Genomic DNA, 27404 nt, shown 5'->3' on the forward strand with positions numbered 1-27404 from the left:
TGAATGCTACAAGATAGGAAGCAGCAGATAAAGTCTTCAGTTTCAGCCATTTAGAATCATGGTTTTCGTTAGTACTAATGATTTGGATGTTTTCTTTTTATTTCTTTTTAAAGTGTTTTAGTGACCCACACAGATGCAGTAAAAATTTCAGATTTTGGTACATCTAAGGAACTCAGTGACAAAAGTACCAAGATGTCATTTGCTGGCACAGTTGCATGGATGGCGCCAGAGGTGATACGGAATGAACCTGTCTCTGAAAAGGTTGATATATGGTGAGTGGCGCCACCAGTTGTGCCAACTAAAAAGCCTTTTCCCACTTTCGCCCTATTAGCACTGTCTTCCTTCAGCACTTACTTTTCCAGAATATTCTTCAGTGTTGCTCACTTTTGTTTGATTTCAGCCTCATATTATCATGAGGTACTTCCCAGTATGGTGATATATGGGGAGAAGGATTAGGGGGAATTAGGGTGACTATCCACTCAGTAAGTCATCAGTTTGGGGGACCTCAGAGAATATGCTGAACTTTCTAGAAAACTGAAAGTTTACTTCAAATGATCATTTAGTATGGAAGTCTTTCTGAAATGTGTTACATAATTCTTACCTTCTTGAGTAAAGTACAAGAGCCTACCTATTCTCAGTGACTCAGGTCATCATTACACATATCAACAATGTGCTTTGCTATGATACAATTATGTTCTCTAGACATGTTTGAGATGTAGGAGGTTATTTTGCCCTTTTATTGAACAGCCTCTATAGGCTATGCTTTTAAAAAAAATCTCTATAACATTTCCTCTGAGGTTATAAGTCTTTTCTATTAACAGTATTTTTCCCTGTAATAGCTTTTCTTCTACCCTTAAAACTGGCAACTAGTAACTTTTAGGCTTAAAACCAAAATAATAGCACATGTCAAAATTGCATGTAATACCAGAGTAAACAGGATAAAGTAGAAATGTGGGGTCATTTGTAATTTAGATAATCATTACCAAAGTACCCTCCTTAGGGATTACTAATTGATGTTCCCACCGGAAATATGTAAGAGTGTTTTCTCAGTCTCACCAACAAAATGTGCTAAACTCTTGGATTTTTGCCAATCATATAGGTTAAAAAAAATGGTATCTTGAGGTAAAAAAACGGTATCTTGGGTGCATTCCTCTTAGGATAAGTGAGCCTATACGTTTGTTCATATGTGTTAGAGCCATTGTATTTTCTTATTTGTGAATGACTCATAATCTTTGCTCAGCTTTCTGATTTTTACTCATAATTTATCAGAGTATTTTATATATTAAGGAGATTCACATTTTGTGTAAATTGTAGATACTTCACATTTTGTTATTTTGCTTATGGTATTTTTTTCCGTGTCAGATTTTGAAAATATAGTTTAATTTCTCAATTTCTCCTTTTATGGCTTTTAGATTTCATGGTTTAAAAAGTCTAAAAGCCAGGCACAGTGGCTCACACCTGTAATTCCAGCACTTTGGGAGGCCGAGGCTGGTGGATCACTTGAGGTCAGGAGTTCGAGACCAGCCTGGCCAACATGGTGAAACCCCATCTCTACTAAAAATACAAAAAATTAGCTGGGCGTGGTGGCACGCGCCTGTATTCCCAGCTACTTGGGAGGCTGAGGCAGCAGAATTGCTTGAACCCAGGAGGTGGAGGTTGCAGTGAGCCAAGATTGTACCACTGCACTCCAGTCTAGGTGACAGAGCAAGATTCTGTCTTAAAAAAAAAAAAATAAAGTCTTTAACACTCCTAGATAATTTTTTAACTCCTTATTTTTTAGAAGATTTTTATGGTTTCATTTTTCTATTTAAATCTTTGATTCATGTGAAATTTATCTTGATTTATGGTGAGTTATAGATTTAATTTTTTTCCCAGCTGTTCCAACAATATTTATTGACTAATCGATTTTTCCCCGCTGGTTTGTGATGTCACTTCTATCATACATTCAATTCCTAAATGTATTTGGTTTATTTCTGGATTTCTTGTCCAGTCCATTATTCTGGTGGTCTGTTCACACACGGGAGTTAATTATTCAGGTTTTAATTTCTGGTAGTGTTGATTACCCCACATAGATTTTTTTTTTTTTCAGAGTTGTCCCAGATGTTTCTGTTTTTCTTACAGCAGTATTAGAATTTTAAAACTGAGTATATGTACTAATTTGATTTAAATTAATAGAGAACTAAAATACCAATCAGTCTTTCTGAAACATCTTCTGTCCATGTTCCCGGCGCTACTGTAGGTCTTTTGGAGTGGTGCTTTGGGAGCTGCTGACAGGAGAAATCCCTTACAAAGATGTAGATTCTTCAGCCATTATCTGGGGTGTTGGAAGCAACAGCCTCCACCTTCCAGTTCCTTCCACTTGCCCTGATGGATTCAAAATCCTTATGAAACAGACATGGTAAGAATATTGTCTCTAAAACAATAGGGAGGTGTCTAATGTTTATTTGGAGTAAATCTGGTGGTGGAAAGAATAGGAGCTTTGGAGTGGGAGAATCTTGGGTTCAAATACTAGCTCTGCCCCTTTCTATCTGTGCAATTTTGGGCATGTTATCCAATATCAGTTTTCTCATTTGTAAAATAGAGACAACACTGATTTATAGAGTTATTGTGTGTAATTAATTAAAATTTAGAAATAAAGAACTCGGTATGATTATCTCGAAATAGTAGGCCTTGGTCAATGATAGCTATTATTTCTTGCTAGTCCTAATGGACTATTATTAAATAGGTCACTGATCCTAGATTTCCATTTCGTCATTAGAGGTATCTCATAATTACTTTTTCCTTTTGCTCTTCAGTATATCAAAACTGTACTGCAGGGCAGCCAGGCACAGTGGCTCACACCTGTAATTCCAACACTTTGGGCAGCAGAGATGGGAGGATTGATTGCTTGAGGCCAGGAGTTCAAGAACAGCTTGGGCAACAGAGTGAGACCCCATCTCTATTTTAAAAACATAAAATAAAATAAAATATAAATAAAAAACTGTACTGCAGGGCCAGGCATGGTGACTCATGCCTGTAATCCCAACACTTTGGGAGGCCGAGGCAGGAGGATCACTTGAGCCCAGGAGTCTGAGATCAGCCTAGGCAACATAGTGAGACCCCATCTCTGAAAAAAAAAAAATACATTTAAAGAAATGTTAAAACTGTACGGAGATACAATTCAGTTATGCTATCCTGATATAATGGAGTACAGCTGGTTTTACTCAGATATAGCCATTTTGAAGTAAACAGTCTTTTTCATAAAGTAAAATAAAATCTTCATTCTCCTGGACACAACTCCTGAAATGCACAAACTGTCTTGTTCACTTTTAGGCAGAGTAAACCTCGAAACCGACCTTCTTTTCGGCAGACACTCATGCATTTAGACATTGCCTCTGCAGATGTACTTGCCACCCCACAAGAAACTTACTTCAAGTCTCAGGTAAGTTGGGAAACTTTCTACCAGGTGCTACTAAACAGAGGACTCTCAATGAAAAAGAGTAACTCTTAGAAGGGCTCATTGTGTTTATTATAATAGTTATATAACTCTATTCATTGTGAAACAATAAATATGATACTTCACAAAACATCTTAAGAGTTTTTAAAGCACTTAACATTATTATTAACTCATTTGAAAAGACACGTGTTGGCCGGGTGCACTTTGGGAGGCCGAGGCAGGCAGATCACCTGAGGCCGGGAGTTCAAGACCAGCCTGGCCAGCATGGAGAAACCCCCCCTTCTACTAAAAATACAAAATTAGCCAGGTATGGTGGCGCATGCCTGTAATCCCACCTACTCAGGAGGCTGAGGCAGGAGAATCACTTGAACCCGGGAAGCGGAGGTAGTGTTGAGCCGAGATCATGCCGTTGTACTCCAGCCTGGGCAACAAGAGCAAAACACCACCTCAAAAAAAAAAAAAAGAAAAAAGAAAGAAAGAAAAGAAAAAACATGTCAGAATATCATCCTTATAGTGGCTCCTGGTAAAACTGCTGAAGAGAAAAGAGAAAAAGAAGATATGAAAGCTGTAATGTACATACACCTGAATTAGGATTACTGCTGACCTTCAAGAAAGTATTACCTTCTTTAAAGTAGAAAAGCTGAAGTACAGAGGTGGGAGGTTAAATACCAGAATGAGCCTATGATAGAACGCAGCCTAGAGAGAACCTTTTCTCTAAGTGTGTCACCTAGTAGCTCCAAATAAGTATAATTTAATGATTCTGTTAGCCTCTACTCTACTACAAACCATCTCAAAACTTTTACTTTTATTTTTTGAGACAAGGTCTCACTCTGTCAACCAGGCAGGAGTACAGTGGTCTGATCTCAGCTCACTATAGCCTTCACCTCCCGGGCTCAAGCAACCCTCCCACTTCAGCCCCCCAAGTACCTAGGACTACAAGCATGCACCACCATACCTGGCTAATTTTTGTTTTTTTGGTAGAGATGTGGTTTCACCATGTTGCCCAGGCTGGGCAACTCCTGGGCTCAAGCGATCTGCCTGCCTTGGCCTCCCAAAGTGCTAGGATTACAGGCATGAGCCATTGCCTGGCCCCATCCCAAAACTTATGGCTTACAACACTAAGCATTTATGTGTATGTAGCTCATGATTCTATGGGTTGGCAATTTGGGCTAGGCAGTTCTACTGGCTTTGACTGGGCTCACTCATGTGTCTATGGTGAATTGTCAGGTCAGCTGGGAGGCTGGCTGGTCCTAGGATGGTCTCATTCACACGCCTGATGATTGGCTGGCTATTAGCTAGAGCACCTTGCTTCTCCTCCACGTGGCCTCTATCCCTCCAGCAGGCCACCTTGGGCTTGTTCACATGGTGTTCTCAGGGTAACAAATGTAGTGAGAGAGCAAGTCCCAATGCACAAGTGATTTCCAGGCCTGTGCTGCCTTATTCCTGCTAATTTCCATTGGCCAAACAAGTCACAGGCCAACCCAGATTCTTGGGATTGAGAAATAGGCTTCACCTCTTCACAAGAGAATCTGCCACAGCACATTGTAAGGGCACGGATCTGGAGAGAGGAAGAATTGGTGGCAATTAAATTAAAAGGGTGCAAATGTCATAAGGATTGGTCATCTAACCACTATCAATGTGGATAAGGGGCTGGTAAGAGATGAATTTTTTATAAGGCCCTTATCCCTTCCAGATCCAGACCCAGGCAATATCAAAAGGGATAGAACTATAACTTTTGAAATAAATGTGATGATCCTAAACTATAGCTGTATGCTTATAGAACATAAGAAAATTATTACCTAATTTCTCATTTCTCATATAGCTTTATCTCACTTAATGTTATGGTGCTTCGGAAATGAATATTTGTAAAGTGAATCGCATCTCCCCGCTGACTTCTAGTATCATTTCAAAGATTCATTCTCGGAAAAGACATTTTACTAGCAATTGGCATTTCAGCCTCCTTCTCATAGCCCCCCATCCCTGAAGGACGATGAGTTTACCCACCAGGAAAGTATCTGATGAAAACAGTCCTGGACTTTGGGAGGGGCATCATCCCTGGGAGCTGAACAAGTCCTTAAATATGCTTTTCACTTTGGGAGGCCAAGGCAGGCAGATCACGAGGTCAAGAGATTGAGACCATCCTGGCCAACATGGTGAAACCCCGTCTCTACTAAAAATACAAAAATTAGCTGCGCGTGGTGCCACACACCTGTAGTCCCAGCTGCTCGGGAGGCTGAGGCAGGAGAATCACTTGAACCTGGGAGGCGGAGGATGCAGTGAGCTGAGATTGCGCCACTGCACTCCAGCCTGGGCGACAGAGCGAGACTCCATCTAAAAAAAAAAAATATATATATATATATATATATATATATGTTTTTCTATCTGCCCCTACCAGAGGCTTGGAGTACTTCTGTGGTATCTGATAGGCAGAGAGACACTCTGCCTATCAGACAGATATTGAGGAATATCTTAGTAAAGGCATAGGTTTTTGTTTTTTGTTTTGATTGCAGTTCCTAAGAAATGATAAATCAGAGACTCCTGTCCTGTTACCAAAGTTCTAACACACTCTCTGTGATCCGTAAACTTAGATCTCCCCACAACTGTGTCTTTAAATAGTCAGGCTTGCCCTATTGTTTGTTACTATTTCTAAGAAATTATTACGTAAGTAAAGTGTTTGCTTTCAGAGGAAATAAGATGAGGTAGGAGGTTGACTTCATGACATTTCCTGCATTCTTTGATACACATTCAGATCAATTCCCTTAGCACTATCACCCATCTGTTCAAATACATGTAGGTATGGGGGCACTGGGTGAGAAATCTTTCAAATATCTTCTGTTAGTAATCAGAAAAAACACTTAACCCTTTTGTGAAATGAAAGAGAACAATAGTACTCGCTAGGAAATCTTTCGAACTTTAAGGTATGGTTGCAATCACAGCTTTGCTTCTCTTTTTTTTTTTTTTGTGAGACGGAGTCTCGCTCTGTCTTACCCAGGCTGGAGTGCAGTGTCGCGATCTCTGCGCACTGCAGCCTCCACCTCCCAGGTTCAAGCAATTCTCCTGTCTCAGCTTCCCGAGTAGCTGGGACTACAGGCGTGCACCACCACACTCGGTTAATTTTTGTATTTTTAGTAGAGACGGGGTTTCACCACGTTGGCCAGGCTGGTCTCGAACTCTTCACCTCAGGTGATCCACCCACCTCGGCCTCCCAAAGTGCTGGGGTTACAGGTGTGAGCCACCATGCACAGCCAACTTTGCTTCCTTTACAATAAAACTGTACATACCATAATTTTGAAAAGCAATTTCTGATGATGGTATTAACTTACAAGCCATTAAGACGGTCAATATAAGTTTACAAATTTGGAAAAACTTCCAGTTCTGAACAGATGTTACTTAAGTCCTCCTAAAACGTCACTTCTGAAGCCAGTCCCACATTTTGAGAACCTACCACTTGCAGAGCCCTGTGCAGGGCAGCTAAGTCGCCACAGTCGGTATCCTCACCTGAAACCGCTCCCAGATTATCAAGATACCCATAGCATGGAGCATTAAAACTGAACTCAGAAAAGGTTGTCTTAGGAAAAGAATAGGAAAGAAAAGGAGAGGAGAGAACAGGAGAGGAGGTCAGAAGAGGAGAGAAGAGGGGAGAAGAAAACTGAGTACATTAAGCATCTATCTTAGCTCAGGCTGCTACAACAAAATGTCACACACTGGGTGGCTTAGAAACAACAGAAGTTAATCTCATGGTTCTGGAGACTGAGAAGTCCGAGGCACCAGCAGAGTTCGTGTCTGCTGAGGGCCCAAGTTCTGGTTCATAGGTGATGCCTTCTCACTGTGTCCTCACGAGGCGGAAGGAAGGTGAACAAGCTCCCTTGGGCCTATTTGATAAGGGCACTTTTCTTATTCATGAGGGCTCTGCACTCATGACCTAATTACTTCCCCAAAGCCCCACCTCCTAATACCGTCCCTTTGGGGTTAAGATTTCAGCATATGAGTTTGGAGGGACCACAAACATTCAGACTATAGCAGCATTTTTTCATATTCACTTATTCTTCTTCCACATTTTTTCCCCAACATAAAATGTCTCTTCTCCTTAAATAGCTCCAAATCTGCTATTTTGCTACCTCCTAGAATTTTCTTGGTATTTATAAGTCAATTTGTCTCTGGATCTGAAAGTGAGACTACCTCTAGCTAATATGAACTGGCTAGTGAGGTACTACAAATAGCAAGAGACCTTTAGTCTAAACCCCGTCCTGTCACTTCATACTGTGTGGTCTTGGCTAAGTCACTCGATTACACTAAACCTCAGCTTATTCACCAAAACAATGAAGATAATCCTATCTTCCCTTCCTTAGGGAGTTTCTGTGAGGAGCAAATGAAAAGATAAAACTGCAAATGCATTGTAGACCATCAAGAACAGTTTGATTGTAAGATGTCATTATTCTTGGCTGGCCACAGTGGCTCATGCCTGTAATCCCAGCACTTTGGGAGACCGAGGTGGGTGGATCATTTGAGGTCAGGAGTTCGAGACCAGTCTGGCCAACATGGCAAAACCACGTGTCTACTAAAAATACAAAAATTAGATGGGTGTAGTGTAATCACCTGTAATCCCAGCTACTTGGGAGGCTGAGGCACGAGAATTGCTTGAACCCAGGAGGCAGAGGTTGCAGTGAGCCAAGATCGAGCCACTGCACTCCAGCCTGGGCAATAGAGCCAGACTCCACCTCAAAAAAAAAAAAAAAAAGATGTCATTATGTCATTATTCTTGAGTTGCATATGATAGTATAAAACAAAAACTAAGGTGTCATTATTTACCTTAATTTTTGTAGCTTTGTGCTAAGTACAAAAATTAAGCCTCCTTTGGGTTGTTACATTCTGGATTCTTTTTCTGATGAACTCCTGAGATAAATAAGATGGCGGCCAGGGAACTCCTATTGTGTTTGACTTTATCCTGCCCCAGTAGGGAAGACCTGGCTTTTTGGCAGGCACATGCTCTTTCTATAGTCCTCTTGTACCTGAGGCCTTGCCTCCTCCTGCCTGCTAAGATCCTCTCAACGTCAGTTATCAATCAATACTTGTTAGCCCCTGGTCTCCACTTTCCACCAAAACTGTCTGTCAAGAGGTGCTGCCAAGAGCCCAGCTGACTCCTTCCTGAGAGAAAATGCATCATTTGTTTTTCATCAACAGCACATGTATAAAGATGTAGCCTATATGAAGCAGATGAACAAAGCAACTGATTTCAATACAATATTAGATTCTGCCAAAGCTATTGCTTCGTTGCTAGACAATCACCCATTTCTCCAAATAGGCAATTACTGTTCCTGGTATTCAATTACATTTGACATGAGTCTTTAGAAAACATTTTCACCCAATTCCAGATCCCAGCTGCTAGGTGGATCGTGTGCCTGGCTTTGAAGCTCTCTCACCCCGCGGCCTTTGCATCATTCTAGTGTTCTCTTGAGTGCCATTGCGACCACCCAGAAATGCAGGGACTGGGAGTTGCAGAGACACCCCAACTCTGAGGTTAGACTCTGCTGCCTTAAAAGTAATCTTCTTGTGAGGGAGCAGATACATATGCAGAGGCTGGACACTCACATCAGGAGAGGAGTCGTGTGCCCAGTAAGGGTTGGACTGGACCCCGCTATGGCTTTTCTGATCCCATCTGATTTCCCTCTACTAAGCCCCCCATATCTTGCTTCTCTACTCCTTAAGCTAGGCTGGAACTGGCTCAATCTCTTTTTTGTTATTGTTATTTACTTTTTTAAAAGTGTGGTAAAATAAAGATAGTATGAAATTTGCCATTTTAACCATTAAAAAAATGTTTTTTTTTGAGACAGAGTTTCGCTCTTGTCACCCAGGCTGGAGTGCAGTGGTGTGATCTCAGCCCACTGCAACCTCCATCTCCCAGGTTCAAGCTATTCTCTCCTGCCTCAGCCTCCCAAGTAGCTGGGACTACAGGCACCTGCCACCATGCCGGCTAATTTTTTGTATTTTTAGTAAAAATGGGGTTTCACCATGTTGGCCAAGCTGGTCTCGAACTCCTGACTTCAGGTGATCCACCCGCCTCAGCCTCTCAAAGTGCTGGGATTGTAGACATGAGCCACCGCGCCCGGCTGATTTTAACCATTTTTGAATGCATGACTCAGTGGCATTAATTACATTCACAATGTTGTGAAATTGTCACCACTATCTGTTTCCAAAAGTTTTTATCATCTCATTCAGCAGTAATTCCCCATTCCCTCCTCCCCACCACCCCCGGTAATCTCTATCTACTTTCTGTCTCTATGAATTTGCCTATTCCAGGTTATTTCATTTAAGTAGAATCATACAATATTTGTTTGTTTGTGCCTGGCTTGTTTCACTTGGTGTGTTTTCAAGGTTCACGTATTTTGTAGCATGTGTCACAACTTCATTACTTTTTATGGCTAAATAATATTTCATGGTATATATACCACATTTTGTTTATCCATTTATCTATTAATTCAACTTCATTTTAACACCTACACAGTATTCCCCACTTATCCGTGGTACATTCCACAACCCCGAGTGGATGCCTAAAACCTTGAATAGTACGGAGCCGGACTGCTGTCCATCAGAACACGTTTCTTTTCATATCTTCCACCCACAAACGTAATGTCTCTTCTATCTTAACTAAGCTCTGTCTTTACTTTTTATTTATTTATTTTTATTTTTTGGAGCAACCCTATTAACTGATTAGGCTCTTATCAATACTGTGGCCAGCAGGAGAGCAACGCTGGTTATGTTCCAGGGTTTCTCAGGCCTTGTAGTGAAACGATGGGAAATGCCCCTCCACTCCTAGGAAGGTGGCTTTGTTGCAGGTCAAGCTCGTGCAGCACTCCTCCCACCCTTAGCCTTCTCTCTCAGAGGCTCCTGATAGCTGTGCAAATTGGCTTTGGGCTTGCCCATCCTCCCTTTCTTCATATGTGCCCAGACATGCCTGAATTGCAGATTAAGCTCAAACTGGAACTCCTTTTCGATGAGATTCTAAGTATATAAAATGGAACTCGAAATCAACATGTGCCAGGAATAGGATACCTTTGGGGGAAACACATTATTCATCAGTACCTGGTGTTTTCCCATACGTCCTTTTTTCTGTTCACAGGAGGGAACTTCTTTTCCGGAAACCTACTTTCTTACAGATTTCAGTCTTCAGGAAGTTCTCCTTGAGTTTCCCTTAATTATAAGCTAGCTGTCAGGAGATTTATTTCCTCTAGAACTAAAACAAATCTCATCTGTGATATAAAATTCCTCACCACCAGAGGGAGGTACTCCTTTTTTTGTCCCTTCTTGAAGTATTTTAGTAGGATACAGTGACAGTTTTGCACAAAAGAGGATACTTCAAGACACAAATCTGACCCTCTTATTCTTTTTTGGTCTAACTACTTTCACTTGTCATTCTTTCCCCTCCTGAAGCTCAAATACTCCTCCTGCTCCATGACTTTGATCTGATGATTGAGAGAATAGCATTACCAGGGGCTCAACCAAACTTTCGTTTACAGCTTAGATGCTGTCAGAGGCCACTATCAAACAATGCAGTAGTGTATTCTGATGAGACTGGGCACGTTCAGGGTGGTATGGCCATAGACTGCAGAAGTTATTCTGGATCTTGGCTTTCTAATGACATTGTTGGATAGATTTGCTGCCTGAAAGTCAACCAACCAACAGAAACTTCTCTCCAGTGTTCAACATATATGTGAGAAAATCTAGCATATTATAGAATGATCATTTTTTGCATGATTAAAATATAATTTCCTCTATAAAAATAGATGAGAAATAGCTAATTTGGGGAAAACCTTCTATAAATCCACAGTTACTTAAGAATAACTTCTTACTTGATCCAGAAAGATACTCTTTCTATTATTGTGGTAAAAACACTTAATGAGAGCTACTGTCTTTTATTTTATTTTATTTTTATTTTTTTATTTTTTTTCTGAGATGGAGTTTCGCTCTTGTTGCCCAGGCTGGAGTGCAATGGCATGATCTTGGCTCGCTGCAACCTCTGCCTCCCAGGTTCAAGCGATTCCCCGGCCTCAGCCTCCCGAGTAGCTGCGATTACAGGTGCCTGCCACCACACCCAGCTAATTTTTGTATTTTTAGTAGAGACAGGGTTTCACCATGTTGGCCAGGCTGGTCTTGAACTCCTGGGCTCAAGCAATCCTCTCACCTCAGCCTCCCAAAGTGCTAGAATTCCAGGCATGAGCCACCGCACCCACAATAGCAATTAGGGATTTCTATTTTTTTTTAATTTTTAAAATATATATAGGCAAGGATGTAGAGAAACTGGAACCCTTGCACTCAGTTGGTGAGAATGCAAAATGGTGCAGCTAACATGGAAAACAATAGGGAGATTCCTCACCAAATTCAAAATGGAGCTACCTAACGATCTGGAGACATACTTTTTAACATGAAGCTAAAGGTAGTAGAATAATTTTAGAAGAAGATTATACAATTAGATACATTTAGTTACAAATCTAACCTTCACTGGAAATTATATCTCATTGGCTTCTGGAGATGGAAGATAGTCTATACATAACATGAGGAAACTTATTTTTGCTGTTTCTCTCTGTGGCCTATTGCTGTAGGCCATATTCCAGTAGTGGTTTTTTTCTACCCCCCAAAATTTAGGTAAAATTAGCTTGAAATTTCATGCCCTGTGGAAAGCTCAATGTCCTTTCTAATACTTCTGTACATTTCTGGGAGAGTGATAATTTCATGGCATCTCTGCCTCTGCCTTCCTAAAATTCTTGGTCCCCACCCCTGCTGCCTTGTGGTTGTGCCTTTATCTTTGTCCCATATTGACCAAACATTCAATTCAGCACCTTTCTTTAAAAAACAAAACAGGGCCGGGTGCGGTGGCTCATGCCTGTAATCCCAGCACTTTGGGAGGCCAAACTGGGTGGATCATTTGAGGTCAGGAGTTCAAGACCAGCCTGGCCAACATGGTGAAATCCCGCCTCTACTAAAAATACAAAAATTAGCCGGGCGTGGTGGCAGGCACCTGTAATCCCAGCTACTCAGGAGGCTAAGGCAGGAGGATCACTTGAACCCGGGAGACGGAGGCTGCAGTGAGCCGAGATCACGCCACTGCACTCCAGCCTGGGCAACAGAGCAAGACTCCGTCTCAAAAATAATAATAAATAAATAAATAAATAAATGTTTTTTTTTAAAAGCAGTCATCCAAAGCCTAGGTGAATGTCAGAGACCTCACTGAAAGTTTAGAAAATTTAAAGAAGTTTACATTTTGAACAACTTCAACCATGTATTAGACATCCATCCCTGTTCTAAAAATTTTGTCAAACTACTAAATTGCTTGGCCATACTCTCTCTTTCCTCCTCCTCCTTCTCTCCTTTCTGTTATTTCCCTCAACTCCAAATTCCCGTAGTTTCTTATATTTCTATTCTAATTTCCTGCTGTTCATGCCTGTAGGGTCTTCTACTCTAGGTATTTTCTCAAGATACTTTCCCAAACAAAGCCTAGGAGGAATTCTAGGGCCAAAAGGTGTTCATAATCTTACACGCACACATGTTTCCATGTGGTTATCAGAGCTGTTTTTTTCTGGCCTGGCAATCTCAGCCACCATCTTGCCTTCAAGTGAACTCTTTTATTCCAAAAGCGATGGCCAGCATGCCGGCTCTGATGTTCCTCATAGCCAGTGCTGGAGGAAAACTTGGAAAAACACAGCATCATATATTGGAGTAGAAATATAGAAATGGGCTGGGGCATGGAGATATAGTAGCATGAGATATTTTGCTATCAATCAAATCATATTTATTGAACATCTATTCTGAAAAAGGCTCTTCAGTAGAAGCATGCAGGGAAAAAAAATCTTGTACGTGACTTTATGGATATATCAGGGATTGAAACTCCTGGAATTTATCAAAATCTAATTTGTCCTTACCCAGGCTGAATGGAGAGAAGAAGTGAAAAAACATTTTGAGAAGATCAAAAGTGAAGGAACTTGTATACACCGGTTAGATGAAGAACTGATTCGAAGGCGCAGAGAAGAGCTCAGGTCAGCTCATCCCTCCTTTCCCACCTCCCCTCATCCCCAGGTCTTCAGATGTTAACAGGCACCCTTATCATAACCACCATTTCACTCTCCACACACCTTTCACCTCTGCTTTTTATTGTTATGCTCTTTAAAAGTTGCCCCAAAAGTTAGCCTTCCTTTGTATCTCTTTCCTATCCTTTCTTCCCAACTCCATTATCCTCTTTTATTATGTCTCTGCAACAAAGATTCTTGAAACAATGCTATTTAATCATTCAGCCAGTGTCCTAGGTGCCATGCAATTCCAGAAATTTATAAAGATTTAGTCCCTGGCTTCAAGATGCTTATAATCTATTAAGAGATATAAGGCCAGGTGCAGTGGCTCACACCTGTAATCCCAGCACTTTGGGAGGCCAAGGCAGGCGGGTCACTTGAGCCCAGGAGTTTGAGACCAGCCTGCCCAGCATGGCAAAACCCCATCTCTACTAAAAATACAAAAAATTAGCTGGGTGTGGTGGCGCACGACACCTGTGATCCCAACTATGCAGGAGACCGAGGCATGAGAATCATTTGAACCCAGGAGATGGAGGCTACAGTGAGCCCAGATTGTGCCACTGCACCCCAGCCTGAGTGACAGAGTGAGATTCTGTCTCAAAAAAAGAGAGATAAGACATGTTCATGAATAATCGCTGATATGGTTTGGCTCTGTGTCTCCACCCAAATCTCACCTCATATTGTAGCCCCCATAATTCTCATGTGTCAAGGACAGAACCAGGTGGAGGAAACTGGATCTTGGGGGCGGCTTTCCCCATGCTGTTTTTGTGATAATGTGTGAGTTCTCAGGAGATCTGATGGTTTTACAAATGTCCGGCATTTCCCCTGCTTGCACTCAATCCATCCTGCCGCCCTGTGAAGAAGGTGCCTGCTTCTCCTTTGCCTTCTGCCATGATTGTAAATTTCCTGAGGCCTCCCCAGCCATGCAGAACTGTGAGTCAATTAAACTTCTTTCCTTTATAAATTACCCAGTCTCCGGTATTTCTTCATAGCAGTGTGAGAACAGACTAATACAATCACATCTGAGTCAGTTCCGAATGCTATAACAAATTTTAGACTGGATAATATATAAACAACAGAAATGTATTGGTCGCAGTCTGGAGCTGAGAAGTCCATAATCAAGGTGCCAGCAGATTCAGTGTCTGGTGAGGGCCTGTTCTTCATAGATGGCACCTTCTATGTGTCCTCACACCTCAGAAGGGCAAAAGGGCTCCCTCAAGTCTTTTTTATAAAGGGACTCATCTCATTGACAAGGGCAGAGCTCTCATGACCTAATCACCTCCTAAAGACCCTACCTATTTATTTATTTATTTTGAGATAGAGTCTCTCTCTGTCGCTCAGGCTGGAGTGCAGTGGCACCATCTCAGCTCACTGCAACCTCCACCTCCCGGGTTTAAGCGATTCTTCTGCCTCAGCCTCCTGAGTAGCTGTTGCAGGTGTGCTAACCACACTGGGCTAATTTTTGTATTTTTAGTAGAGACAGGGTTTCACCATATTGCACAGGCTGGTCTTGAACTCCTGGCCTCGTGGTCCACCTGCCTCAGCCTACCAAAGTGCTGGGATTATAGGCGTGAGCCACTGCATCTGGCTGACCCCACCTCTTAACATTATCATCTTGGGTGTTAGGTTTCAACACATAAATCTGGGGGGACACAAACATTCAGACCATACCAACTACTGTATCACACAGGATCTGGGCCGTGGCTAAGTGTAAATGAGTGATCATGGCATTGGCTTTAACTGCATATTTCCATTAACATATGAGTCTATTCTACCGTATTCTTATTAAGATAGTGACAAATTATAGACAGATTTTTATCTGTGGCCCTCTTGGCTATTCTGTATCTTTAGGATAAACCAAGTGGAGAGCTTAGACTTCCCACCTCCCATTCCATTTTGTCTGAGTTACTGCACTGGACAAGGAAGCCTTAAACTAAGAGGGCCCTTGCGCAAATGCTTTTGTGATCAATCATCCTGTTTCTTATTTCATCAAGCGGACTTTTTTCTCCCAAATTTGGTTGGCCTGGCTGACCCTGTGTTTTCTTTGACAGGCATGCGCTGGATATTCGTGAACACTATGAGCGGAAGCTTGAGCGGGCGAATAATTTATACATGGAATTGAGTGCCATCATGCTGCAGCTAGAAATGCGGGAGAAGGAGCTCGTTAAGTATGTATCCAGACCAGTGTCTGATTTGCGTCTGTCAGTCAGCAGAAACATACCACCCTTCCATGTCGCTGCTACTCAGAACTGGCAGATATTCTATTCATTCACCCAACATTCCTTCCGGGGTGTGCTATGCACGGGTCCCTGCCCCTGGCGAGGTACACAAATAAGTGGAGTTGCCACAGAGCAAGTTATAGGGGAACGTGCACTTGGCAGTCATTTGCTGCATAGGGAAGGGGTCTGCATTTCAAGAAGAGCACGGGATGAAGAGCGGGGAGCCGATTGCCCCCTGGGGAAATGTGTTGGCTGCTGAAAGTGGTGTAAGGTACTCCTGATGGTGGCAAGAACACCCTGGGAATCCTGACCAAATAAGCAGCTACGGAAAACAAGTAGGACTTCTGCCATTGTATAATGTTGGGGAAATGAAAGTGAGTGTTAGTGTCTCAGTCCATGGGCTGAAGAACAGAACGAAGTCAGGTTAATTTGAATTTAGTATTTGCTTTTGTTTTGTTTTGTTTTGTTTTTGAGATGGAGTCTTGCTCTGTCACCCAGGCTGGAGTGCAGTGACACGATCTCAGCTCACTACAACCTCTGCCTCCCGGATTCAAATGATTCTCCTGCCTCAGCCTCCTGAGTAGCTGGGACTACAGGTGCATGCCACCACGCCCAGCTAACTTTCGTATTTTTAGTAGAAATGAGGTTTCACTATGTTGGCCAGGCTGGTCTCGAACTCCCAACCTCAGGTGATCCACCCACCTCGGCCTCCCAAAGTGTTGGGATTACATGCCTGAGCCACCGAGTCCAGCTGTTTGTTTATTTTTTAAACCTGAATAGCAGCCTTGTTATTCAAATAGCTAAATGTGGCCAGAATCTGCGGGTAGAATTAGCTGGTGAAACTATTCTGCCTATCCTTTCTGTCTGCAATGACTGAGGTGTGGCTTTTGCCTTTATTCTGCAGGCGTGAGCAAGCAGTGGAAAAGAAGTATCCTGGGACCTACAAACGACACCCTGTTCGTCCAATCATCCACCCCAATGCCATGGAGAAACTCATGAAAAGGAAAGGAGTGCCTCACAAATCTGGGATGCAGACCAAACGGTGAGACACCTGTACAAACGCAGTATTCAGATAAATGGGGAAAGACCCACCTACAAATCCATTCTCACATGATGGCGGATGTAGCCTCTTCTGTAGCTCATCAGATGAGTGTAGAGATACTCATCTCTGGGTAGAACAGAGTAAGAAGGTGAGAAGTATCACAGACTTTAGGAATCTAGCTTTTACACCTGTGGCATAAATATTTATTGTCTTAGCATGGAAAGAGAAATAAACTGGGGGCCAGACAGACCTGGATGCAAATCCTGGACCGGCCTTATAAGCTATATGACTTGACCTCTGTCAACCCCAGTGTCCTCATGGATAAAATGGTATAATTACAGCACATGAGATTTCTTTTTATTTTTCTGACCTTTAGGACACAGAATTGGGTTAGTCATAATTCTTGATTTACAACGCAATAGACCATGCATGGCTTACTTTTATTCACACATTTAGTTCGTTCTTTTTAATAATGTGGAAAGTACCTGCAAACTCACTGTATTAGTCCTTTCTTGCATTGCCATAAAGAAATACCTGACTTTATGGTGTCTCACGCCTGAAATCCCAGCACTTTGGAAGGCCAAGGTGGGTGGATCACGAGGTCAGAAGATCGAGACCATCCTGGTCAACATGATGAAACCCCATCTCTACTAAAAATACAAAAATTAGCTGGGCGTGGTGGTGTGTGCCTGTAATCCCAGCTACTCAGGAGGCTGAGGCAGGAGAATCGCTTGAACCAGGGAGTTGGAGGTTGCAGTGAGCTGAGATCACGCCACTGCACCCCAGTCTGGTGACAGAGCATGACTCGGTCTCAAAGAAAAAAAAAAAAAAAGAAATACCTGAGACTGGGTAATTTATAAAGATAAAAGGTTTAATTGGCTCACGGTTCTGCAGGCTACACAGGAAGCATGACAGCTTCTGCTCAGCTTCTGGGGAGGCCTCAGGAAACTTACAATCATGGTGAAAGGCGAAGGGGTAGCCAGCACTTCACATGGCTGGAATAGGAGGAAGAGAGAGCAAAGCAGGAGGTGCTACATTCCTTTAAATAACCAAATCTCATGAGAACTCACTCACTCACTATCACGAGAACAGCACCCAGGGGATGATGCTAAACCATTCATGAGAAACTGTCCCCATGATCCAATCACCCCCCACCAGGCCCCACCTCCAACAGCAGGGATTATAATCCAACATGAGATTTGGGTGGGGATGTAGACTCAAACCATATCACTCATCATGGAAACAAAAGCAGGGGCTTTAATAATTACTTATGTCTAACCATATGGTTCCCCTCATTGTACCCTAGCATGGGAGTTTTATGAAGTTTAAATAAGATAACATGTATAACATGTGAAATCATCTATCAAATCATAGGTGCTCAAAAAATGTATTTTGGGATAGTTTAAAAAAAGATTGCCCTTTCCCCTTTTTACTACATATTTGCCTTATATTAGTTTAATCTTGGAATTCTCTTCCTCTCATTTTTCCTTACCAAACTCTGTAGAGACTCATTCCTCCCAAATAACAGAGGGTTGGCTCTCTCCTAGCTAAGTTAATGTAAAGGGAAGGAATGTCCCTAAACCTAGGGTGTAGACCTAATAGTGAGATGTGAGCTAAATGTAATAAGAATAGAGGTAATGAGAGAACACAAACCAAGAATGTATTATGACGCTATCAGAATGGCAGTCATTCTATCATAGCTGGACTAATAGGTACCTGACTTCTAATGAGTAACTACACGGACTAATTCCAATTTTGCTTTTACCTACTGCCCTAACCATCTAATGGTCAAGTTCTAAGAAACTTTTTTCAGATTCCACCTGACACAATACTTGGGGTTGGGGGAAATTCCAACACCCCTTTTCTTTTGTTGTACTAATTAGGGACAAAGTCTGCCCGATGGCTGCTCCCTGCCTTCTGCCTACAGTTAAAACTAAGAGCATTGGGGGAGAAAATAGAACTATTTAGCTTTTTAAAATATGAGCTCATGTTTGCTTTTATTTTGGCTATGAGAAATGTTTGAAAGAGTTTGACACCACAAGTAGATGCTTAGTCAATGAGCTAGCTGAACACGAGGAAGGCAACCTGCAAAGAGCTGTACTGTCAGCTGATTGTCCCTTGAAGGACTTCAGTTTCAGATGATTTGGACAGTCCAATGATTACCTAGTGAGAAGTCTGGAGACCTTGAAGGAAATTAGAGAGGAGAAACCATTCAACCATCCTTAAGCCCAGGTTTCAGTTTATGTTTAGTTAGAGACTAAAAAGAAGAGTGTCAAGTTCAATCATGGACATTTCCAGCCTGTCATAAGTGAGTACAGTCCAAAAAGATAGTCTAAATACCCAGTAATAATGAAAGGCTTGAAATGGGGAAGAACTATGCCTTGGGGTCAAAAGACTTGGGTTCAAGTTATGAGTTCTGCCACTTGCTAGCTTTGTGATGGATACAAGCCAGCATAACCCCAGATCCTCAGTGCACTTCTCCATAAAATGGGTATTGTAATAGTAGGAACCAAGTGCTTTCTGCAGTACAAGTTGGCCAGCTGACCATAGGAAGCTGCCAATAGCAGACAATACCCTACCGACCTTATCATAGACCCTTAATACCTGGAACTTCCATGCTAAGACAAGTCCTTAACTGTACTTTTCCTGTAAAAGAAGAAAATCCCATCTCCTGCTGCCTGCTGCCTACTTATGAGCTGTGGCTATTCAATGTGTGGCCTCACTTTAGCATCATCTGAGAGCTTGTTATACTTGCAGGCTCTTAGGCCCCACCCCAGACCTACTAAATCAAAGTCTTCATTTTTAACAAGAGCCCCAGGTGATTTGTATGTGCCTTCAAGTTTGAACTCTGACCTTCAATAAACCAGATTGAAAATTAGGAGAGACTTTTTGTCTGGATTCTACCACTAATGAGCTATGAGAGCATGAGCCATTTTGGCTGGGCTGTGAGCTCTTTGTCACATATGGTGAAGACAGGACTGTACCTGTGGTTTCCAAGCAAAGCCTGGAACACCCAAGGGCTTGTACAGAGGTTTCTCAGAGGCTACTGCAGGGGTAGGAAGGACAAGGAGGGGGAGCCTGGGAGCCCTGCAGAGAAGGGCTGCTGCTCTCCACTTCAACCGGTTCCACTATACCTTTTTTATATATTGCATTTCTTATAATAATTTGAGAGGATTCTGTTGTTAAAAACAAAAAAGTCTGGGCCCATCACCTGTAAAATTTCATGCTGACTTGTGTCTTTCTGGCCCAAAGAAGGGTAAGGCTACTCGCTGGTAGGAAGAAAGCAGTGGTTCTTCCTGGTAATCCTAGAGGCTCTGCCCTGAATCAGCTCATCAGTTTAGAAACCATTTATTGTTCATCTGCAGGCCTTGGAGTCAGTGTGGGCAAGGTTTACCTTCAGGCCTCTGATTTTCTTTTGCACATAATCTTCACGACTGGCCCAGTGGACACCTGAAAACAGGACTGTGAAAGAATTCCCTCCCTTTAGGATCAAAGTGAAATGCCAGTGTCACTCCACACTAGCCCGTCTCTTCCTGCTTCTACTCAACCTCCTGCTGAGCTCTGTCTTTCCTCCTTCTCTGACCCCTCCCTTCCTTTTCCTTCCTTCAAGCTTCTCTGAGTACTCGCTATAAACAAGACTCCTTGCTTGCTAGGGTGAGGTGTAGGATATAATATAGAAGGAATAACAGAAATCCTCTTTAAGTGGACATGTAGGTTGCTTCCAGCTTTTTCTATTTCAAAAAATACCGTAACATAACATCATCAAACATGTATTTTGATGCACATATGAGGGGACTTCAAAAAGTTCACGGAAAATGTAATTTAAAAGATAACAATTAAAAATATAAACTTTACTTCTCAACATAAGCTCCATCAAGGTTAAGATAGTTTTGTAAGTGATGATATCAGCCATTTAATTCATCCCTAAAGAACTGAGGGTCCTGGGAATGTATCCATGTCAATACAGTCTTTTTACATTATTAACTGAAGAAAAAATGGATGCCCTTTAAAGGTATTTTCAGATTAGGAAACAAAAAGAAATGAGAAGGAGCCAAATCGGGACTGTAAGGTGGATGCTTAATGATCTCCCATAGAAACTCTTGAAAAATTGCCCTTGTTTGATGAGACGAATGAGCAGGAGCATTGTCATGGTGGAGAAGGACTCTCTGGTGAAGGTTTCCTGGATTTTTTTCTGCTAATGTTTTGGCTAACTTTCTAAAACACTCCTATAATAAGCAGATATTGTCATTCTTTGGCCCTCCAGAAAGTCAACAAGCAAAATGCTTTGAGCATCCCAAAAAAACTGTTGCCATGACCTTTGCTTTATTTATTTATTTATTTATTTATATTTTTTGTAGAGATAGGGTCTTGCTATGTTGCTCAGACTGGTCTCAAACTCCTGGCCTCAAGCAATCCTATCTTGGCCCCCAAAGTGCTGGGATTACAGGTGTGAGCCTGTACCTGGACGACCTTTACTCTTTTTTTTTTGAGATGGAGTCTCACTCTTGTCACCCAGGCTGGAGTGCAGTGGCACGATCTCAGCTCACTGCAACCTCCGCCTCCTGGGTTCAAGTGATTCTCCTGCCCCAGCCTCCCGAGTAGCTGGGATTACAGGCGCCCACCACCACGCCTGGCTAATTTTTGTATTTTTAGTAGAAATGGGGTTTCACCATGTTGGCCAGGCTAGTCTCGAACTCCTGACCTCAGGTGATCCACCTGCCTTGGTGTCCCAAAGTGCTGGGATTATAGGTGTGAGCCACCACGCCTGGCCGATCTTTACTCCTGACCAGTCTGTTTTGACTGGACCAGTTCCACCTCTTGGTAGCCATTGTTTTAATTGTGCTTTGTCTTCAGGATCATACTGGTAGAGCTGTGTTTCATCTCCTGTTACAATTTCACTTATTCAAAGAGATGTTTGAAGATCTTGATCCCAAGTGTTTAAAATTTCTATTGAAAGTTCTGCTCTTGTATGCAGCTGATCTGTTTGCAACAGTTTTGGTTCCCATTGAGTGGAAAGTTTGTTCAACTTTAATTTTTCTATTAGAATTGTGTAAGCTGAGCCAAATGAGATGTCTATTGAGTTGGCTATTGTTTCTGCTGTTAATCATCAGTTCTCTTCAATTAGGGCATGAGTAAGATGAATTTTTTTCCTCACAAATTGATGTGGTTGGTCTGCTCCTGTGGGCTTCGTCTTCAACATCATCTCATCCCTTCTTTTTTTTTTTTTTTTTTTTTTTTTGAGACAGAGTCTCACTCTGTTGCCCAGGCTGGAGTAGTGTAGTGGCACCATCTCGGCTCACTGCAACCTCTGCCTCCCGGGTTCAAGCGATTCTCCTGCCTCAGCCTCCTGAGTAGCTGGGACTACAGGCATGCACCACCACGCCCGGCTAATTTTTGTATTTTTAGTAGAGACGGGGTTTCACCATGTTGGCCAGGATGGTCTCAATCTCTTGACCTCGTGATCCACCCTCCTTGGCCTCCCAAAGTGCTGGGATTACAGGCATTAGCCACCGCACCTGGCCCATCCCTTCTTAAAGAAGTTATCCATTTGTAAACTGCTGATTTCTTTGGGACATTGTCCCCATAAACTTTTCATAAAGCATCGATGTTTTCACCATTCTTCCACTTAAGCTTCACCACAAATTTGATGTTTGTTCTTTAATTGTAGCAGAATTCATGTTGCTCTGATAGGGGCTCTTTTCAAAGCGATTGTTCTTAGTGCCTCAATCTAGATCGTGCTTAGAGATGTTACCAATAAGTTGGTATAAGTTTATTTCGATGCGAAAAATTTTGAGATCCATGCATAGTTTTTTCATAATATGCATCTTCCATGAACATTTTGAAGACCCCTCATACGTTATCTCTTTTGGATAAATCCTGGTGACTGCTGATTCAAAGGCTCTGTGTATTTTAAGTCTTAGGATACATTTCTCAAATTTGAATGTGTTTTCATGTGTTTCAGACTAACTGTTCTTTCCTCCCAGGCCAGACTTGTTGAGATCAGAAGGGATCCCCACCACAGAAGTGGCTCCCACTGCATCCCCTTTGTCCGGAAGTCCCAAAATGTCCACCTCTAGCAGCAAGAGCCGATATCGAAGCAAACCACGCCACCGCCGAGGGAATAGCAGAGGCAGCCATAGTGACTTTGTCGCAATCTTGAAAAACCAGCCAGCCCAGGAAAATTCACCCAATCCCACTTACCTACACCAAGCTCAATCCCAATACCCTTCTCTCCATCACCGTAATTCTCTGCAGCAGCAATACCAGCAACCCCCTCCTGCCATGTCCCAGAGTCACCATCCCAGACTCAATATGCACGGACAGGACATTGCAACCTGCGCCAACAACCTGAGGTATTTTGGCCCAGCAGCAGCCCTGCGGAGCCCACTCAGCAACCATGCTCAGAGACAGCTGCCCGGCTCGAGCCCTGACCTCATCTCCACAGCCATGGCTGCAGACTGCTGGAGAAGTTCTGAGCCTGACAAGGACCAAGCTGGTCCCTGGGGCTGTTGCCAGGCTGACCCTTATGACCCCTGCCTTCAGTGCAGGCCAGAACAGTATGGGTCCTTAGACATACCCTCTGCTGAGCCAGTGGGGAGGAGCCCTGACCTTTCCAAGTCACCAGCACACAATCCTCTCTTGGAAAATGCCCAGAGTTCTGAGAAAATGGAAGAAAATGAATTCAGCAGCTGTAGGTCTGAGTCATCCCTCGGCACCTCTCATCTCGTCACCCCCCCAGCGCTACCTCGAAAAACAAGGCCTCTGCAGAAGGTAAAGTGTAATGACAAGAGTGGCCTGCGTCACTGCCTTCAAAGAATGCCAGAGCCTGTCATGTTATACACATTAGAGGTCATATGTAAAAAGTATACATTTTGTAAAAGGACAAGATAACAGAAACATAAATAGAAATTTACTTGACTTTAAATTCTTTCTTTCCACACTGCTTAAGTGATAAACTACGGAATACACTTTAGGAACTACTGAACCAGAGGACTGAGTCAAGTGTATTTATAATAACTTATTTATAGATAACTATATAGTGGGGCTATGGGCTGGACACAGTGGCTCATGCCTGTAATCCTAGCACTTTGGGAGGCCAAGGCAGGAGGATCACTTGAGGTCAAGAGTTTGAGACCATCCTGGCCAACATGGTGAAACCCCATCTCTACTAAAAAAATACAAAAATTAGCCAGGTGTGGTTGCACACACCTGTAATCCAACCTACTCGGGAGACTGAAGCATGAGAATTGCTTGAACCTGGGAGGCGGAGGTTGCACTGAGCCGAGATTGTGCCACTGCACTCCAGCCTGGGCGGCAGAGTGAGACTCTGTCTCAAAAAAAACAAAACAAAACAAAAAAAACTATATAATGGGGATATGTAATCAAAATAGTTTGGAAACTACTATGCTACAGCTCTAGTCCTGAGGGATGTTATGGGAAGTAAGGAGCCTGTTATAGAGTAAGTTTAAGAAGCACAGTATTCTCTCATCCCCTCATACAGATTCCTAAGGCACATTAACAGTCCTCTGCTTTGAGAAATCATGCAGTAAACTTGTTTAACCGAGCATTTCCCTCACCTATTTGAACATACAGCCTTTTAAAATTAACATCTATTAATCCCCCGTGGCACTAGCTTTCTTCACAATTTACTTTGGAAAACATTGCCTTAACTGACAGGCATCGTGAGCCAGATAGTTCTTAGTCATTGAAACCTGTTTCTCTCCTCCTTATCCACTGGCTGCCTGGGATTTGTCAGCTGGGAAGCAGACTACCATAGCAGTTAAGAGCATGAGCCTAGGAGTCAGACAGACCTTACTTTAAAGCCAGGCTCTTGGCCAGGCGTGGTGGCTCACGCTTGTAATCCCAGCACTTTGGAAGGCCGAGGCAGGTGGATCATGAGGTCAGAAGTTCAAGACCAGCCTGGCCAACATGGTGAAACCCCATCTCTACCAAAAATACAAAAATTAGCCAGGCGTGGTGGCAGGCACCTGTAATCCCAGCTACTCAGGATGCTGAGGCAGAGAATTGCTTGAACCCGGGAGGTGGAGGCTGCAGTGAGCTGAGATCCCGCCACTACACTCCGGCCTGGGCGACAGTGTGAGACCCCCCATCTCAAAAAAAAAAAAAAAAAAAAAGCCACGCTCTTCCATTTGGTACCTCTATGGACCTCAGTTTCCTTGTCTATAAAATGGGCCTAATATTGGACTCTGCCTTATCAGTTGTTATAAAGACTACATGCATAAATACATATAAAGCATTTAGAACAGGGCCTGGAAGATACCACTTTTCCAAAAGTATTAGCTCTTCTTGCTGTGAGTCAAAAAATAAGATTATGTATGAAAAATGTTTACAACATGGTAGACACCCACCCAATTCTAAGTATGGTTTCATCTCATCATCATTGTTCACCAGGAATTTAGCTGAAGGAATGAAAGGGTATAAAATGTAATGAGTATGTTTGGTCAACTAGGCATTGAGTAGAAAAGAAGCTGAAGCTGAGGGCTGTCGTCTGGGAACTGCATTTCCCCCTCCACCTACATTGCTGCTTCTGTACTGACTAAGCAGTCCCAGAGATTAAATTGTGTTTCAGGGGCTGGCCGCGGTGGCTCACACCTGCAATCCCAGCACTTTGGGAGGCCAAAGCGGGTGGATCACCTGAGGTCGGGAGTTCGAGACCAGCCTGGCCAATATGGTGAAACCCTGTCTGTACTAAAAACACAAAAATTAGCCAGGCATGGTGGCGCACTCCTGTAATCCCAGGTACTTGGGAGGCTGAGGCAGAAGAATCACTTGAACCCAGGAGGCAGAGGTTGCAGTGAGCCAAGATCGTGCCACTGCACTCCAGCCTGGGCAATAGAGCAAGACTCTGTCTCAATAAATAAATAAATAAATAAATAAATAAATAAATAAAATTGTGTTTCAGCTGGTGCAGTTGATTTAGGCCAATCCATTCTCTGCTCCTCCAACTCCGATGGCCAGTAACTTGTATTTTTTGATAATTTCTTTATTAAGATATAATTTGCATACCATACAGTCCCCCCATTTAAAGTGTATAGTTCAATGCTTTTTATCCACAGAGCTGTGTAACTATCACCACGACCAATTTTACAACACTTTTATCACCCCAGAAACAAACCCCACACCCTTTAGCAGTCACCCCATCCCCCAGGCTCCCCCAAATAACGTGTATCTTTGAACTTTTCTCATGCCATTGTGATACCATCTACGGGTCTTTAGGCCACAGAACACACACCTTGTACATCTACGGGTCTTTAGGCCACAGAACACACACCTTGTACATTTACGGGTCTTTAGGCCATAGAACACACACCTTGTACATCTACGGGTCTTTAGGCCATAGAACACACACCTTGTACATCTACGGGTCTTTAGGCCACAGAACACACACCTTGTACATCTACGGGTCTTTAGGCCATAGAACACACACCTTGTACATCTACGGGTCTTTAGGCCATAGAACACACACCTTGTACATCTACGGGTCTTTAGGCCATAGAACACACACCTTGTACATTTACGGGTCTTTAGGCCATAGAACACACACCTTGTACATCTACGGGTCTTTAGGCCATAGAACACACACCTTGTACATCTACGGGTCTTTAGGCCATAGAACACACACCTTGTACATCTACGGGTCTTTAGGCCATAGAACACACACCTTGTACATCTACGGGTCTTTAGGCCATAGAACACACACCTTGTACATCTACGGGTCTTTAGGCCATAGAACACACACCTTGTACATCTACGGGTCTTTAGGCCATAGAACACACACCTTGTACATCTACGGGTCTTTAGGCCATAGAACACACACCTTGTACATCTACGGGTCTTTAGGCCATAGAACACACACCTTGTACATCTACGGGTCTTTAGGCCATAGAACACACACCTTGTACATCTACGGGTCTTTAGGCCATAGAACACACACCTTGTACATCTACGGGTCTTTAGGCCATAGAACACACACCTTGTACATCTACGGGTCTTTAGGCCATAGAACACACACCTTGTACATCTACGGGTCTTTAGGCCATAGAACACACACCTTGTACATCTACGGGTCTTTAGGCCATAGAACACACACCTTGTACATCTACGGGTCTTTAGGCCATAGAACACACACCTTGTACATCTACGGGTCTTTAGGCCATAGAACACACACCTTGTACATCTACGGGTCTTTAGGCCATAGAACACACACCTTGTACATCTACGGGTCTTTAGGCCATAGAACACACACCTTGTACATCTACGGGTCTTTAGGCCATAGAACACACACCTTGTACATCTACGGGTCTTTAGGCCATAGAACACACACCTTGTACATCTACGGGTCTTTAGGCCATAGAACACACACCTTGTACATTTACGGGTCTTTAGGCCATAGAACACACACCTTGTACATTTACGGGTCTTTAGGCCATAGAACACACACCTTGTACATTTACGGGTCTTTAGGCCATAGAACACACACCTTGTACATTTACGGGTCTTTAGGCCACAGAACACACACCTTGTACATTTGGCCTCATTGGAACCTCACTGCCACAGAGCAGCTCAACTTTTCTTTACCAAAACATAGTCCCACAGGTCCTCCTAGGGTAAACTGCTCATCTCAGCAG

General features: G+C 42.8%; 1 protein-coding gene across 3 annotated transcripts in view; it reads left to right on the forward strand.

Moving 5' to 3' along the window:
• The window catches only part of MAP3K13 (mitogen-activated protein kinase kinase kinase 13), a 195986-nt gene that overhangs the window by 162048 nt on the left and 6534 nt on the right, over nucleotides 1-27404 (forward strand). For all 3 annotated transcript variants that reach the window (XM_054550329.2, NM_001132562.2, XM_054550328.2), the window contains 7 exon segments: nucleotides 114-272; nucleotides 2240-2398; nucleotides 3313-3421; nucleotides 13355-13464; nucleotides 15546-15662; nucleotides 16618-16755; nucleotides 22740-23526. In XM_054550329.2, the coding sequence (XP_054406304.2) occupies nucleotides 114-272; nucleotides 2240-2398; nucleotides 3313-3421; nucleotides 13355-13464; nucleotides 15546-15662; nucleotides 16618-16755; nucleotides 22740-23526 (1579 nt within the window).

Source organism: Pongo abelii, chromosome 2, assembly GCF_028885655.2.
Source record: "Pongo abelii isolate AG06213 chromosome 2, NHGRI_mPonAbe1-v2.0_pri, whole genome shotgun sequence".
NCBI lineage: Eukaryota > Metazoa > Chordata > Mammalia > Primates > Hominidae > Pongo > Pongo abelii.